Source organism: Harpia harpyja, chromosome Z, assembly GCF_026419915.1.
Source record: "Harpia harpyja isolate bHarHar1 chromosome Z, bHarHar1 primary haplotype, whole genome shotgun sequence".
In the NCBI taxonomy this organism is placed as follows: Eukaryota; Metazoa; Chordata; class Aves; order Accipitriformes; family Accipitridae; genus Harpia; species Harpia harpyja.
In genome coordinates this window covers 75854845-75873372 of record NC_068969.1, presented here as the reverse complement: position 1 = coordinate 75873372, position 18528 = coordinate 75854845, and the positions used below count along the sequence as shown (strand labels likewise).

Below are 18528 nucleotides of genomic sequence, written 5' to 3'. Positions count from 1 at the left end.
CTTTGCAGGTATAACTCACTTAGGATTACAGATAACAAAGAACTTTGGGAGGAGAAGGCAAGGAAAATCTCCATCCAGAATTCAGCAGATTTGAAGAGCTGGCTCTTACCTTGCAAGGCATAGGCTTTTTGAAGGAGATTTCAGCTTGAGTCCAAACTCCCTTTGGAGAGTCCAAGACAGACCAGATTTTCTCTTGAACAACATGATTCTCCTCAAAGATATAAACAGCAAGAGTGCCACTCATTTTGAAAAACCCATATAAGGCATAATAAAAACGCAGACAAAACTGCAAGTTTCCTGGCAGGGTCGGGCCATACAGACGTCCAAGGTACCCAGGCTGTGATGTAAACTTTGTGTTCGCCAACAAGTAATAACCTGCAAGACAGTGCAATTATTGAGTACTTCTAATACACAGTTAGCACAGCTGATTTGCTATTAAAGCAGCTTCCATTATTGCATCAGGCTTTGGTTATAAAAACAGTTGCTACTGGCAGGAAACAGATTATCACACTCTGTTTGAAAGGAAACAAGAATTTTTCTAAAAGCATCCCAGCTACTTCAAGCTAAACTGGCACATGGCTAAGTTACCAGAAATAAGCACTTTTCAAATTTACAGTGAAAAATTCTCTGGCCTGCTGGCCTCACTGGAAACCTGGTACCACTCCAAGACTGAAGAATGAAGGATGGGGCACAAGGCCTATTATTGCCTGCATCAAGTGTAAAGAGGTGAGAGTTTTGCACATATGATTAAGAACCATGAATACTCTACACAGAGATGTGTGAGTTTCAGAATTTATTATCAGGCCTTTCACTACGTGGCTTCACTACACAACATTTCACATTTTTCCCTTAAAAATACCAACTATTGTAATCCTGGAAGAGCTAAGAGCCCACCATTCCTCTGTATTAAAAGCAATGTGTTAAGCTACTATTGTATTTGCTTGCATATTTTTGTGGAATCTTCCCTTCAGTGACTACAGATCAGTATAGTGAAGATGATAGTCTGATTTACGGCCTTGAGTGACTATTCAATAGGTGACTTTCCCCCTTTACATGTGGGGAGGCACAGCCAGAGTCCCAGATAGGACAGAACAGTGTACACTGATTTTTAATGGCAGGGAGTTGCAGTGAGGCAATCTAAACAGTGTGCTGATGACATTATTTAACAGAGTGAACAATGATACAACAGGTTAACCTTTATATCCAGTTTGACTCTTCTAGTGAAAAGGAATTTTGATTTACCAAATCCCGTAGTGTGATCTCCTGCTCTATACACATTACGCTTCACTTTCACTCTGCTCCATCCTGGGCCATCTTTGTGATCCTGGTAAAAATTACACAGATCTTCCTCAAAATTGCAGCCTGCCTCAGCAGGATTGAAAGGAGGTCCTAAAAGACAGATGCATATGTTCTGTTAGGAAGAGCACATTATAATAAGCATAGGTATTTGAAGCACAAGGATGCCAAAAAATACTCTATTTCATCTTTCTTTGCATTACAGAAGATAAGCATGTGCAAAGATATTACGCATACATTCTGCAAAGTCACAATGATATCAAACTATCAATTTTCTATAGCAAGTGGGCGTTACTTTCTTACATTTTTGCTAGAGCTGGGAGGAAACCTCCTTCACAGTCCCTATAAAATATAAATAAGCTACAGATATTAAGAGAAGATTCCTCCTTCAGGACATAATGCACAAAGACATTCATATGATTTGTTTTCACCCTCCTCCTTCATTCAAAAGATATTTGGACAAAATAAGCATGAGTGTGCGTATGTGCACACATGGGTGTGATATTTTCATTTCAGTTTCCAAGGGGATAACCTTCTAACATCAACATTTAATATTCTTTTAAAGAACACTTTTTAAAAAACCCTTTTGTAGTCATGTATAACGTGTGTGCACATGCATGCCGTAAGTGTGTAAGTCAAATAGCTTTCGGTTCATGTACCGCCTCATGGCTACTGACCTCTGGAGCTATGCCTCACTCATTTTAGCACTGCAGCAAAGAAAGCTGAATTATTTATAGTGAAGTTGATTAAAAGCTAAGCTAAGCTCCCCAGCCCTGCTGATGGCTCCCTCTTGACCTGCGATGTGGAATTCATGGGTCAGGATTTGCTTTAGTCTGAAAAAATCCTGCTGGTGAATGGGTGCTTTTAAGTAAAACATTTCTACTTCTTCAAAGCCTCATCAGTTACTCATACCAGGTGCTGGGGGAAGGAGGGGCACAACCCAAAGCCATCATGCAATTTTTGGCTATGTCAGGAGTCAGGACCCTGTGAGCATCACTCTACGGCAGCATGCACGACCCTTCTGCATGGAGGCTAAGAGGGGCTTCCTGGCAACGGCAGGGATGCAGGTGATCAGCTTCAGGAGAAGGAAAATCTTGGCATTGGAGAGATGCCTGTGGTCTTTTCAGCCTCAAATAAGCCAGATCTAAGCACTGCCCGTGTCTCTTTCTCTGCCTACAGAGAAAAAGGAGGCAGCCCTGGCCTCCCTCCACTGCTTTCCTAGCTAAAGCAAACACAGTTGGAGCAATACCAGGTCCATGCAGCATTAATGATTCACCCTTTAGTGAGAAAGTTTAATACTCTGGTACCTTTTCCCTCAGTTTGGCTAACATTGAGACCTTTGTTGACACAAACTTCCAGAAAAATAAGGAAAAAACTTAATGCTGTTATATACACTGCTGTGGCTGACTATAAGAATGAAGATCTCTTGCCTTTTAACATCTCTACACAAAACAACTGAAGACGGAAATAGGACATAAGTCTGAAGGATTAACCAGCTTTGTTGTAGTTCAACAAAATATAAAGCAAATGATTGGCATTCATTTCTCAACAGAAAAAAAACCCTGAAACTTCAAAATCAGAGTTAGTAGGCAAAGCTCTAGCTGAACCTATCAAATTTACTGGTCAGAGTAGATCTGAACATGGGCCATGGTAGCAAGACTAAATCAAGGTTAGGGCAGAAAATACTATAAAATTTATCCCATACCTCAACACATATAAGCCATCTGAAAATTAAAATGGAAAACACAGATGAGCACACAGCTCCATTCCATGGCGTACTGCAAACATAACTCAGGACTTTTGTTGCAAAACAAAGCAAAACCAGAACAGGCATTGAGGAGTTAATGAAACTACTAGATTTACTCAGCCAAGAGTCATGGATTAGTAACATATCTGGAATCTACCTCCTATTGATACTTGAGCAGTGCAGGTAAAGCTAGCAGAGAATCCAAGCAGATACAAAAGGGCAAAAACTCTCTTTCTCCTTGATCACTTCAAAACATTAGCCAAAAATTCAAACCTGAGACTAAAAGAATGGATGGACTCAGTGGGAAACCACTAATCTACTTTTGCCTATGGCTTAGTGTTATAGTAAAACCCAAGCAACCAGTACACAGCTATTTAAAAGGCTGCATTCACAAATGATGAAGTCCTTTGTCCCAAGTGCCTCTACAGCAGAGGTCACGTGGATTCAGCTGACTTCTGCTGCTGTGAAAACCTAACAAAATCCTGACAGACACGCCACTCTGAGATGAATAATACCTCCTGGAAGAGTGAAGACAGGAAAGTAAGGCTCCTGTTTTGGCTCTGAAGAACACCTCAGGGCATGTGGCACGGAAGAAGATATTCCCTACATTGGCAATAATGAAAAGCCCAGGACATTTTCTTCCTCATACCATTACACCTGGGGAAATCCCCCTCCCTTTCCATGGCAGGCCTGCAAGTGGTAACTTGTTCAAAAGCTGGGGTGATGTAAATAAAGCATTCAGTCCAGTGCTCCCGTTGCAGATCCCTGGGGCAAGGTCTTTGGAGAGGAAGCATTAAGGACTGGTTTCTGGATCAAACAAATGGCATTAGTGTTTATCTGCTGTTTTGTTGCCAGGAGGAAGAGGAGCCCAATTGTGCTGGTCCGAGGAGAAGGTAGCATCTGCACATCACTACCAAATATTCCAAGTACTGACAGATGGTTCAGAGGGGCAAAGCAAAGAGGGAAAACAAGGAAGGTAAATAGCAATAAGAACTCATACCTGTCTGATTGCTGCAGTAAACCGGAGAGAAAGAAATGTCATCAAGGGCAACATAACCTCCCTTGGCACTATTGAAAGCAACTTCAAATATTACCTGGAAATTATAATTGTTTGTTATTCATCTACCATATACACAACAATAATTTTGGTACACATCTTCATATTACAAAATTCTGATCAGATGTCCCAGACAGACTCCAGGGCACCTCAGATAGCACTGCAGGTGTTAAGACAAATTAAATTATATCACTTATTAGGGATATACATCAGAGCCTGACCCTGGCACCAGATCTTTGCCCACTCAAGGTCAAGGGAAAATCAAGGGGAACATAGCTCTTCTGCTGCTTTATGAAGCATCAGTTTTAAAGATGCAGTAAGGCTACTGTCATGATACCTTACAAAGTCAGTATTCAGGGTCATCAGTCTGTATTGACTAGAACTCCAAAGCTGCCTAATTATTACTGTATCTAGAATCTAGCTGGATCAAGAGCTAAAACCAAACTGTATGGATTACTCTGCTGTTACAATATTAATTTTTACTGTTTTCTCTAAACATCCTCAGACACTGAAACCCATGCTTTGGCATCAGCTGGCAGGGAAGATATCCTTTAAAAATTTAATTAAGGTAAGAACCAAAAAGCTATTGCTGTGTTTTGTTTACCACAAAAATCAAACAATGTTTGTACTTAGCCATTCCCAGTGGACATCACTTCCTCAAGTAAGTGGAGGACAGTCTATAACTCTTGAGGAAGTGTCTTAAAATTTCTCTTAAAAGTAACAAAGCTCTGAGTTACAGGAAAACTTTGAGAAAAGGTCTGAATCACAAGGCAACCCCAGGGACAAAACAAGGATATAAGGACAGATGCTTCCAGAGCGAGATCCTGTTCAGTGAAAGCAATGCCTGTGATGTCTCGCCTAGGGATGGGAGCCAAACTAGGAGAGCTGTGAAAGAATCCCAAGCGATCTCCTTTAGCCAGATGAAACAAAGAGGAAGACCTTCTTGAAGCAACAGAAGAAATTATATGAAAGGTTTAATCTTATTTCTATAAAGCGATCTCTAAAATAGTGACTCTGTTGGATTACATAAAAATTCCTGGAACAGAATAAAGGCCCATCTAGCCCAGTGTCTTCTTTCCAACAGAGGTCACCTGCAGAAAGAACTTAAGACAATGACAAGTTATCAGTTCTTCCTCCCTCACATTGCATTCCTGATGGATTCTTTCTTTCCCATTAATTTGTCTAATAGGTTTTTTAACTGATCAGAATAATGGTATCCACAGTATGCTGTGGAATCGAGTTCTACAGTTATGTGATGTAGGAAAAAATTGTCCCTTTGTTTTATTTTAAAACAGATACCTGGTAATTAAGAATTTGGAACAGCAACATAAACTATGAGAAAAAGGGAACGGTTAATCTTTTCTGTGTCATTCACGATTTTTATGAACCTCTACCATATTCTACTTCAGTCACTTTTTCTACAGGCTGAAAAGTGTTATTTCATTAACATAACTTCTCCATACTTTTGATTATCCCCATCTCCCTTTTGTAGTTCTAGGATATTCTTTTTTAACTGAAAGGGTTGGAGCTGCATACTCTGCTGAACACAGGGTTACCCTGTGCATTCATCCAGTGGTACAACATCCTCTGTTTTGCTATTTATTCCAGTATAGTTTCCAACATTCCAGATGGTTTTATGAATGCCACTAAGAACTGAGAGGATATTTTCACAAAACTAACCACAGTAATGCCAAGCTCATTAATTAATTTCCATCTATAGTGCTAGGACTGTTTTTTCCCTTGCATGTTACTTTATAAATAAGTAATTCACTTTTACTTATCATTCAGTATTATGAGACCTTATCAGACCTAATCTCCTTTCCCATACCATTTTAAGTCTGACAATTCAAGTGGATGACTTGGTCAATGACTTTACAGAGTATAAAAGGACTATGTAACATCTGATGAAAATTAGCTTTACCCCTAATAATTCCTGAAAATCTGCAGGCTTACAGTGAATTAAAAAAAATAACTTATGTGGAGTTAAAGCAAGTAGAATGAAAGCTGATTTATTTGTAATCCTAGTATTAGAAGTATATATATATATAGGTATAAAGTGTGTGTGTATATATATATAAAAATCACATATATATGTATAAAATATATATCATATATTTGTATACATGTAAGTATATATGTGTATATACAATATATAAACACTGTTTATTTCAATCTTCTGATATTTATATATGTATTATATATAAGAATATGTATTTTACATATATATAAAGATACAATGTATATATGCATGTATGTATATATACTATACATACACACACACATTTTTATACATATGTATGTGTGTGTATGTATCTTTTTTAATACATACATATATATATATAAAATGTATATTCTAAGATTTGGCATTTTTTTCAGTAAACACTAAGGAATAAAGCATTCAATTTCTTTCTGATACTCTTGAAATTAATTATAGTAACCATAGGAGCTGATTTTCACACCTAAGGACTACTGTACTACTAGGACCCAAGTTTGGACTCTTATCTTGTGAAAGCACAGAAAGACTGAATTGCAGGGTTGTACAAGGTAGAGAATAGAGCTCGAATATTTTTAAAATTTTTATTCTGTAGTGGGAGGCATGCATTATTTTATGGTACTCAGCATCCTCAAAAATGGATCATCGAGTCACAGAAATATGGGACTGAGAGAGCATCAACATTATTTAGTAGGAACTGAAAGACCTCACATTTGTAGGACTCTACAACCTCCCAAGGTATTCTGATCAAGCACTTCACCACCTGACTTGATCTTTGCTGAAAATCAAGCACCAGTATGGAAGGTGGTACCTCCCTGACACTTATACAGTGGGCAAAGGAAACAACAGATCACCAGCATCTTTATAACCATCTTTCAGATACTGGACAGCCACTGCCATGTTCCTGACTTAGCCTGAGTCAGCACTGTTGTCTGATGCAACCTGAAGTCGTAGCTGGACTGTACAGGAACGATTGCTTTACCTCCATGGGGTATGGCGCATTGAAGTCAACTTCTGCCAGCGCCCAGTCCGCGCTCAGTGCACTGTCTGTTTTCCAGATCTCTTCATAAAAGCCACTCGTGTCTCTCAAGTAAACGGTAAAAACAATGCTACTCTCCTGCTTAAGTTGATAATAAAAAGATAAGCAGCCAGACATTGGGGCTGTGGTCTTCGGTGAGATTAGCTGGGCCACTTCCTGAAAATGTTTGACGTAAATAGAGTCCACATACATGTAGTGACCTAAAAGTATAAAAGAAACTTGGTATAAGGACAGTCATTAATGAACACCACTTACAAGAAGTATCAGGAGATGGGCAGGGACTAGACATGTATCTCTACAACAAGGACAACAATGGTTGATTCCTAGGAAATTTTAGGAATTCTAAGAGATTTTTTTTTTTCCCCTTTCCTCCTATGTACAACCCAAGTTGTTTGGCTAAGATACCACTGGCAAAAACAGTCAGTCTCAGCTCTTTCTTAAGTCTTTACTCAAGACCTTTATATTCAAGAAAGTAAAAACTCTCTGAATTTTGAGAGCCATTCATAAATGGAAAAATGTGTTACAACTGAGTGAATACCCTGCCTCCCAACAGCTCAGTATAGTATTTAGTCTTTTTCCAAGTGCAACTTTTACTGAGGCAACCCAAATAAATGAACAAGACTGTAAATAAGCCGTGTGTTTCCTCACATTTTCCTCACATGAACACTCAGCAGTTCATTTAATATATCAAATGAATTGGCAAATAACCTTTATTCTGCACATTTCATTGTTTGTATAATTCTGCTTGGTCTATCTAGGATTTGGTTTCTAAATGTTTTATCTTTACTGAATAGACTGGGTTTTTGTAAAATCCTTAAAAAAGACTTTTGGGAGATGTTAATAAACAGAAAAATGCATTACAGATGAGTAGACTCCCTCCCCCTCAACAGCCAGTATGACCTGCAGGATTTTCAAAGGGTACAGCTTCTCAGACTTCGATTTTGGGAGAGCTATCTCGATTTAAATGGGACACATCCACCTGCATGGATATGCTGTGCATGTGTAGTTTTTCTTCTTCTACAGTTCCAGAAACACAGCATCAAACAGTATCAGTTGATGAACGGAAAAATGGTTCTTCACAAGTAGAAAACTTAGAGGAGAATGAAGTGTCAAACTGACAGACTACTTCAGCATGGACACTGCAAACTGTGCCATTAGGTTTGTATCTACACCACTACGTTAATTAGCCAATAGTGTTCTCAAACATGGAGATGTCACTTCTTGCTTCACTCCAGTGGAAGGAGGGGAAAGGGCTTGCTTGGCTGTAGTCTCCTCCAGCCTGCCCACTGCCGGGGGACTGGTGACTCTTCAGCGGTACTTGCCTGAAAAGTTCTGGGCTTCATTTTTGCTTTGCAGTTCTACCACACTTCATTGCTTAATTATGATCTCCTTAGCTGATGCACCTTTGTAGCACAATTCTTGCAAAAAGAAGGCTCTTCTGTGACTTTTGGCTTCTTGGGGTCTTCTCAGTCAATGGGCAGCAGTGAGGGTTTGGTGTGAAAAAGAAACACTGTGGCTACAAGAAAACAGATCCCTCCCAGTTGGTGATGTTTCCTATCACATACAGTACTTTATTTAATAGGTAGAGCCACTGTCTGCTGTTGAAGTTGTGGTGAATTAAACTTCCATCAAAATTTCACCAGCATTTAGGTGCCGTGGGGTGATGCAGGGCTGGACTGACACTCTGCACTCAACTCACACAATTGTGAAATAAATAAAAAGACACAGCAGTGTGAGTTAAGGAAAGAGGATCAACCCTGCTTTTCATGACACAATTCCCTGCACCATCACAAGCGTCACGTTGTCTGAGACGCACAGTGTGCTGCAGCAGCCAGATCTCCTGACCATCACCTGCTGTGATACTTCATGCAACACTACATCAAAGGCTAAGCTATCCCCCAACCCTTCTCTATGACTATGTAAAACGTTCTCCTCTCAACAAGGTGGCCAGGACAAGTATTTCACACATGGAAGGTGCTGAAAATCCTCTAAGTCTTTACAGCATTCTGCCTCCAACGGACTGTATTAACAGCACCACATTTGACTGAAACAAACAAAACTCCGAAACTGTGCAATTTAACCTGAGATTCTCCAAACATGTTTCAATCCCTTAGCTTTCCTACTCAACTTTCCTAATAGCCACTGGAAGGAAAACCCCTGCCATATGTACAGAGCAGCAGTACAAGATTTTAAAGCTTACTGTGGCCCATACTTTCAGAATCCACAGAAAGATCAATTTTCACCCTCTCTGTCCAAAATTTTATCCTTATTTTGAGTAATTTTGAAGCATAGCATAACAACTTTATTATAGAGCTTACAGGAAACTTCGTGTGAACTTCTGAAAATTCCCCCCATCTTTTTCTAATCCCTTTTTTCACATAAGTAATTCTTACCCCACCCAGTGCCAGGAGAAAAGAAACAACTCACATCATAATTTGCAGTATAAGAGTCACACGTGGATCAGAGACTCAAATTTTCCACTATAGTTCTGTTCTACATTTGTTGCTTACCCAGTTCACTGTTAAGTGTGTGGTCTTTGGGCAGGATAGACTGAGAATTGCGAATGTTCCCTCCACCAACAAACCAGTTGACATTGGGGTTCCAGCGGTTCACAAAGCCACAAAGATGATTTTCTTCAAAGTCACATTCTGCAATTGCAGACATCACCAGCTGAGTGCACACATTTCATTACAGAAACTGGAAGAGAAGCTGTGGCTAAGCACTGGCATTGTTTTACATATGGCAGTGCAGATAACACCTGTATTTATAAAACTGGAAGCATCAATTAACAGCTTATAATAAATGGAAGCAAACTTAGCCACAATTTTTGATCAATTTCTGATAAAATTTTCCTTTCTATCCTGTTCGGTCCACTCTATCTTTTCATTATTTGGCAATATAGGGCTGCTGTAATTTAGAATCAAATAAAATTAATGTAAAATATACCACTTTGTAGTATTCAATAGTCAGAGCAGAACTTCCACTTATAAATCAGGCATGGCTAGAAGTGAAGCAGGAGTAGTGTTTCATAGCAGTAATGAGACTGCTGTGTTTCCTTCACAGAGTCCAAGTATTGTGACACTTCGGTTGGACTCCACCAGAACTCCCTAGAAATGCAAAGGTCTCCCAGCCACTGAAATTTTTGAACTTCATTAGCTGTTTTTGGCAAATGTCATGAGCAAATAGCTGTAAGTGTAAATACCAACAGAGTTTTGACTCTGCAGCCTGGAAGATGTCACTGTAAGGAAACATGAGCAGGCAGACAGCAGAAATAATGTCACAGCTGTTACTTTTAATATTTGCAGCCATCTAGTTTTGTGAAAATATAACACTTGTTCCTGCTTGAACAATAAATAGCTTTAGAATGAATTATTGTATGTGAAATGGCTACATATATCCCAGAGATGGGTGAATAAAAACACATATTAGTGTGTGCAACCTTAGCTTAAAAAATATCTATATCGAATATGGCAGCCTACTTCTCAATGAGGAAAAAGCCATTGTCTTTCTTCTAAACTCAGACCTTTAATTTAGTTTTAAAACTTCCAACAAGGCATTTCTTTCTCTGCAGAGAATATGAGAGCTGAGCAGACAGTACTTACCAATACAATATCCAGGAGTTATTTTAATTTCAAAAACTGCTATACTGGCAGATTTATCTTGTCTCATTTCACCTTCCAGTACAATCTGCAGAATATAAACCAAACTGTGAATTTCAGGGTTTCAGTATTTCCGTTATCACCCTGGACATTCAAACAGGATAAACAGGAGAACAAATTAAATATATGTGGGGGGCTCATCACCCTTACAATCAGGAGAGGTGCTTTTGCTGGAAGAGCGTGGCAGAATGCATTAAAGATGGAGTCAGTGCCCTTCCTCGAGCACATGAGGCACACTGAAGGACAGTGAGGCAAGGCCAAAAAATCCCACACTTCACATAAGAGTACAGGTCTCCAGATTCCTCAGCTGTGGCTATACAGGATGTTATCATGAAGGACGCGATGTGGCGGGGTTTGGATAGAAGTACCCAGCTTCCGACTCCTCCCAGAAGGACGCAGAGGACAGGGAGGAAGGAGGGCAGCTGCAGACCCGGAATCTGGGAGGTCCCGTATCTGCTACGGGATGCCAGCAGCCCCGTGGGGCTGCCGTGAGGAGCGGTACCCTCGCCGCACGGCTCAGCCGGCCGCCCCTTCCCGTGGGCCGTGCCACACGTTTCCTGGGAAGAGCACCGACTGCCTGGCTCAGGGCAGCTCAGCATACTGATTTTAGGGACAGAGGGGTCGACTGACTCACACCCTGCCAGCCCTAGAGGTGAAAGCCAAGAATAGGGCCCGAAAAGCGGTCCGCGTGCACCAGAAAGCCTGTGGCATCTTCCAAAAGCAGGCTTACCTTGTACTTCTTTGTGCTGTTTGTTAAATCTAAGCTAGCTATGAGCCAGCTGTCTGAAGGCTCCTCGGCTGACCACAGCAAACGATCAAAGCTCTCTCCTTCCTGCCTCAGGTACAGGTTGAGCCTGGCAGGATCAGGTGAAGTCTCTGAAGTCGTTGCTATCTGATAAATCAGTCTGACACAGCTCCACTCCTCAGAGTACAGCTCAGGGCTGGACAGCACTGCTTTCTCACCCTCATAAGATGTATCCACAGAAATGTAATGTCCTGGGAACAGACACGCATCAGAATAACAGATGTCAGAGGCTTTGCTTTTGCATTCCTGGATAAAAGTACTTATTTATCAAGGACTAGTTGTTCTGGGGCTAGGTCAGGAGATTCAGACCGCCACTCATTCGTTAAGCAAGCCATTAAACCTTTTGATATCCCACCATACCCACACAAACATCACTTCACTTGTCTCGCAGCATTTTTAATGACAATTTTTAAATTATTTTAAATCTTCAGAGAAAGATGTTATATCAGTGTAAAGCAGATTATTAAGTAAGTATTGCCCTCCAGAACTGATAGCCGTGGACAGACAATTTGATTGACAAGATAATTTACACAGGCAGGAATATGCTGCAGGACTATTTAGTTGTTTTACAGATCAGAACTTTCTAACTTCATTTCTACACTTTAAATTTTAAAACAATACATAAAAAACACATCACAGCCAAAAACTTCTGAAGCATTTCTGGTTTCAAAGATGACGACTAGAAAGACACTCGTAAGTAGTAAAACTAACATGTACAAATCTGCTGATTCAAAAAAGTGCTAAATGTAAAGCTACATTTAAACACACCAGCACTCTCAATGGGATTATTTCAAAATTACTCTCTGGACAGATATTTTAGGAACAGGGCCTAAAACATAACCTTCTCTACAAAAACAAAAGAAAGGATGCGATGACAAGCTAAAAATGCACAAGGAGGCAAAAAAAACCAAACAAAAGCCAAAGGAACAATATGGAGAAAAAGGAGGCATCAATAAATAAATCACAGCAAAACAGAAGCCTGGTCCTAGAGACTTTACTAACACATCAAAACTAAGATCAGCAGAGTAAAATGGGATACGGGAGTCACAGAAACCTGGAATGCAATGACAGAAACAAGTAAAACAGACAGACAAAGAAAATTTAAAAACCAAACCAAAACGAAACAACAGAACAACAAAACAAGCTAGGGCATCCATGTCTGAAATATCATCCCATAGATGATCTGGAAAATGATCTTCCTTACCTAGTGGCAATATACATCAGACAAAACCCATTCCTGATACTGATTCTCAGCAGCTAGGCTGCAAGCAAGAGTTGGAAGAGCTATCAGGGACTGTGCCAAGTCAGTCCTTCACCCAGCAGCACATCACACCTATCCTCTTTAGCCCCCCCAGAGCATACATTTTTTCTTCTTTAACCTCGTTTCACTTGACCGCAGAGCCTGTTCTCAGTTTCCACACATATGTAAGCACTTGCTTAACTTGACATACTCTCCCCTCCCAAATCCTGCCTGAACCCTCCAACTCTACCAAGCCACCCTGGGGCTGCTTCCTAGGAGCTCTCCTATTGCCCTTTCACAAGTATTCTCTCCAATGCGAACAACATCACCTGCATGGACAGTCACTGGCTCCCCAAAGCAAAGAGCAGGTACAGATCTTGTCTATGAGGTTCCCAAAGTCCTCTCCCATACCCTACCTCCGGCAAGATGCCAGGAGCAGGCAGCAGCTCTGACAACACCTGATTCCTTGGACAGCGCATGTTACAGCATCCCACTGCATCTGCTCCCTCTCCCACCTGCAGACACTGTGCACAGCAACCCATTTGTACTGTACATTTTTGTTTAACAGATGTAAGATAAATGGTTGCTGCTTGCTAAGGGGGTAGATGCAGCCCTAAGCAGTGTAAGGGGCTGTGTAAAGACAGAAAAGCTGCATTTTCTTTCCCTTTTTAGGGAATGGAATTTTTTTTGCCTCTTACCGTAATTTCTCTTTATATCTACTGTGTCTGGTTTTAGTCTCTTGAAGGAATATAAAAAATCACTGGTTAAGTACAAGTAACTTGTTACTGCAGCAGCATATGAAAGAAAAATAAACACAGGAATAAATATTTTAAAATAGGCACCTAATGCGCCTGCCAAATACTTAATCTGCCACTTTGTAAAATGTGAGCGCATAAAACATCCATTTGCAAACTGGTATCAAGTTAGTTCACAAGAGTTAGCAGGCACAGCCTTTTTTTGCTGGCATGTTCTAGTCCAAGTTATGCATGTTTTTTCACATGCATGGAGGGTAGAAGGAAATCACCAAGGCTCTATCACAAGTTGAATGCTTCTCACACATTTGTTTTTAACTTATGTAAGTGGCAATATCCAGTTCAGGTGAATAATCTGTGGGTTTAGGCTAGTCTGAATTTGGATCATTTTGCTTACAAAGAAACCTACAATTCAGAATCCATGCCTGGCAATTTCAGTGTAGATTTCAGCCCTATTTCTCTCTGCAATTCATGAGAAACCTCACAGGAAACTGAGCCTTCTTATAATATTCGGGGGTTTTTTTGATTTTGGTTTTTTTTTTTTTTCAGAAATAAATTAGTGTCAACATAGGAAAACACATTCACATGAAGACCTCAAATTACCAGCTATGAGGCTTAAATGACCGCCTGGCTTTAAGACTTAATTACAAGTAGATTAAGGTTCTTCTACAAAAACAGTGATTTAAAAGAAAACCTCTTAGATGTTCCAGTTGGGATGATTATGTTACTACAAACTTGACTCTGCGTTCTCTGTTTGCTGTACACTTGCTCTCATTTGGTCTGATTCCCCACTGATATAACAGCAAAGATCATGAACTCTCTTTTTAATTGGGGTTTTTGGGGGTTGCTTTTTTAATAATTTGACCTATTTGTTGAGTCTCCAGAAACAGAGTGTTCTCACCCCAAACCCGCTAGTCATTTTAGCATGTTCTGGAAGTTTAAATGTGTGATTGGCTCCACTAAAATCAATGGGAGCACTGATAGAGAGCTTTATGTGTAAGTTTAAATGCTTTGCTAATCAGGATCAGGGAGCCTGGCACTTTGCAGTATCGAGCACAGAAAATGCTAATGTTAAACTTCTTTCAAATGAATGCTGGCATTGACTAAATGGCCTTTATACTAAACTGTATTTCAGTAATAGCAACGACATGTGCTATTGCGGCAGAAAGGAAGGTCTCACAATGCAGACCTCAAGGACTGACACAGAGTAATTGTTAGAGCAAATCAATGCGAGGAGAGGGTTCCTTGGAGTAAAGAAGCAGACAACTTTCCACACTTGTTTGTGGGAGTAAACAGAAGGATATTTAGCAGTCTGTGGAGAATCTGATGAATGCACAGTGCTGTAGCCTGAAATCTCTCATTAAAAATACAACATACAGCTTCACTTCGCAGCATGCCACACCATTTTTTTTCCTCAAAATGCTCCTCATCTTCCAAATGCCAATAGCACTTAATTTATAGCAGTCATTCAGAAGTTATCAAGAGAGGGCTACTCCTCAGAATCACAGGAAAGCAAAAGAGAGGTAGTCACAAAATGCTAGGAAAAGCCTGATGACAGAAACACAAGCATACAATTTCTGGCAATCACTTGCTCAGGGGGTAGATGCAGCCTCAAACAGTGTAAGGGGCTGTGCAAATACAGGAATGCTGCACTCGCTTTCCACTTTTAGGGAATGGCATGGTTTTTTGCCATTATGGTGAAGGCACCATACAAGCTTCTTCACAGACAACAAAAGCCAGGGACTGCTAACTACTTTTGATTACTAATAGCAGTTCCCTGGTGAAGGCAAACACCTACAGCCAGGGGAAGAGATGTGAGAAAGGGGACTCTCAGATGTATTTACTACTCAGTCTGGAAAGTAATGAACTTTTTACCCACATTCCTATAATGACTTTTTACCTACTGTGTAACTTCACTGTCATCTCCTTGACAGCTGAATCAAACTGTACAGGACCAAGCATGTGTTCATTTTACATTCCTCCACTTCCAAGTAAAATATTGAGCCCAGGGGGGATTAGGACCCAGTGTTTCAAACCTATCCCTCCTCAATGCAACTATGCATTGTGGCCGTAAAACTCACAAAACGAGACCCTTAAAATCTGCCTGTGTGCATGTCTCTCATTTTGCTGCTCTAATAAGCAGTTCCATACACAGTCTCTCTCAATTACAGTTGGTGATACATTGACTCTATGAGTCATTCACCCAAATTTTCCAAATCTATATTTAATTTTTTTTATTCACTTACCACATAGGCATGAATACATCAGTCAGCAGTAATTGTATCAATGGCTTAGGGAAAGGGGGGGTTGAGATCAGCAATACTACTTTTTCCCCAAAAGAGTGCAGAAGCTACACTGATTGCTTTCTCTGTACATAACACAAGATAAAATGCCAGACACTAGCTAATAAATTAAACCAAATTCCATTGACAAAATGAAGAAAAAGCAACTGGGATAACTAAAATCACCAGTTAGCTTTTCAATGATATATTTCCTCTGTAAAAATTTAGAAGGGTAACCACAGACATGTTAGACCCTTTGTAGGGTTTATATCAGACACAGCTGTTCACTAAGTTCAGCAACAGTGCAGCTTTACAAAAAAACCTGCATATAAGCAGTAAACTCCAAGAGAAACAGTATTAAGGAAATATGAAGCAGAAAAAGTTTGGGAATTTACATTTGATTAGGCATTCAATTATACGGAAAATTTGTGAGAAATGTCTTAAAGTTGCCAGTTATATTTGTATTTTCTCTGTACTTCCCATACAGAAACAGGAAAGAATATTACCAGGGTTTCTTAGGACAAAAATTGATCTACTGATGCCTTGTCTGGAATCTCAGTGTCTGGATTTCGGGCCATGGCTTTAGGGGTTTGTTTTTGAAATATTGTACTGCCAAAAAAAAAAAAAAAAAGGCAGCCAAGCAGTTCATTTTTTAGGACATATTAAGCCTTCTCACATCTCCAGGAAAAGTTAGTTAAAAATATTAATGATACAGCCAGTGAGACATCATTTTGCAAATGAAGTTTGCACATGGAGGCTATCCCTGTGTACAAACAAGGTTTAGATGAAGGTTCAGAGTTTGTGTTAAGAACACAGAAACTCTACCAGCTACCTCATATGAGATTTTGGGTGAACCTAGGAGAAGGCTTGTGGCATGGGATAGGAAAGCTTCAGACTCACCACTCCACTTTTCATTCAATTTCTTTTCAGTAGAAAGCAAACTTTTCAACTAAAGTGGACATTTTTTGCTAATAATTTGTCTTGAAAAACAGAACTGTGTGGATCAATGTTAAAATTGTCCTACCTATGAAAAGTTGAGGTTTTCTGAAGAAAATTCTTCTTCTAATCAGGAACAGTCACCATGCATTTTGGTAAGGCTTTTTGGAGGGATGAGGAAGAGTTGGAGCGTGAGGTGGGTTTTTTCCAAATTTTTTTAGGCAGTGTCTTGGAAGAGCAAAAAAATTGCACAAGCAAGTGACTTTTGAATTGGAGGGAAAAGTTTTGCCCTACAATTCCATGAAGAAAGTAAAAGATAGCCCCAAACTGATCAAACACACAAAAGCCTGCACAAATATTTCAGCTGGGCCTGCAATATTGTGCTGGGATTAGAAAATCACCTTGAACTGCAACTATAGTGGCGATTTTTAACGAGAAGTCAAACAAATGCAGTTTGGAATACTTTAAGTAATCTTCGACCTACAAGCAGAGTGCTGTTATCGGAGCCGGAGGTCTTTGCAGCAAGTTTTGCTCCATGTAGCCTTAAAAGCTAGGCAGCATCATGGTAGTGGGCACCGAGCCTGAGCCCCAGCTCCCTGTGCGAGATACTGTGGTGCAGCTCCCAGCTGGCTGCAGGCTTCCCCTTGCTGCCCTCGCCTGCCTGCCACAGGGCAGGTCCCCTCTGGGCAGCCTTGGCCACAGGGTCACCAAACCTGACGCGCATCAAGAGCCATCAAGAGCCACCAAGACCTCTTGTGCGAGCAAGGTCTCTCAGTAGCAGCAGTACATCCCAGGCAGCTGGAGAAAGCATCGCCTCTTGCCACCACTGCTGGCCTTGAGGAGGAGGTCTGTCCATCACCCAGGCCCCTGGGGGGTCTGCCCCATGCCCCCCTCACCAGCCTGATCTGGCAGACAGGGAAGTGCAGCAACAGTGGTCCACCCTTGCGAGAGCTGGTGTTGAACACTTCCCCTTGGCCCCCGGGAGACCTGGGGCAGCAGGTTCTCCCCCGGACGGACAGATGCATGCACAACGTGCACGGGGCTGAGCAACAAAGCCTGGCCATGTTACTCGGTAGAAGGTAGAGACTCGGTCCGAAAACATCCAGGGTGGTGCCGTGATTAAAGCTACTTGAGCCCACAGGCCATAACTGGTGTTTTCATTCCCATCAAGCTGCAGATGACTTTATTTCTGGTAAGCCGTTAGATTCACACCAGAAGAACTGCACAGTACACACTAGGACCAATTAGTCTTGTCATCATAGGAAAAAACTTTTTGGTCTTCAAACCTCCTTGTCTCCTCTGTGGTTTCTTAAAAGCAGCTCTGTGAAAATAGCTGAGGGATGGAGAAGCAGGAGGTGCTCTGTGCTTGTCTGCAGTGACTGACATGCACTGCTACTGTCAAGGCTCTTCCTCCTTTTGCATGTCTACAGGGGCACCTCAAGCCTAAAGCTGTCACCTTTCTGCAGCAAAAGCCTGTGGTGCTGCCTGGCCGCTGCCAGCCGCCCAAACCCCCCTCACTGCCCAGGCAGGGAGGGCACCTGAGGACCCCACTAAATCTGCCCCTGTGCTACTCAGCTTCTTCAGGGGGAACAATGGGGTTTCCAGGCAACTTTCCCAAAGCTGAGTAATATTTATTGAAAACAAAAGCATTTTGTAGAAAAGGACAGCCTCAGGCGATGAACACACAGGCAGTTCATCCAGGCAGTCAGGCACCTTCCCTCT

At 40.9% G+C, this 18528-nt stretch overlaps 1 protein-coding gene across 2 annotated transcripts in view; it reads right to left on the bottom strand.

Annotated features, from left to right (window-relative positions):
• Nucleotides 1-18528, bottom strand: part of MAMDC2 (MAM domain containing 2) — a 63765-nt gene that overhangs the window by 19653 nt on the left and 25584 nt on the right. For both annotated transcript variants that reach the window (XM_052778594.1, XM_052778595.1), the window contains exons 3-9: nucleotides 11522-11787; nucleotides 10735-10819; nucleotides 9643-9780; nucleotides 7076-7332; nucleotides 4044-4137; nucleotides 1243-1389; nucleotides 110-375 (exon numbers count right to left, since the gene is read on the bottom strand). In XM_052778594.1, coding sequence (XP_052634554.1) covers nucleotides 110-375; nucleotides 1243-1389; nucleotides 4044-4137; nucleotides 7076-7332; nucleotides 9643-9780; nucleotides 10735-10819; nucleotides 11522-11787 — 1253 coding nt within the window. The remainder of the gene's footprint in view (nucleotides 1-109; nucleotides 376-1242; nucleotides 1390-4043; nucleotides 4138-7075; nucleotides 7333-9642; nucleotides 9781-10734; nucleotides 10820-11521; nucleotides 11788-18528) is intronic.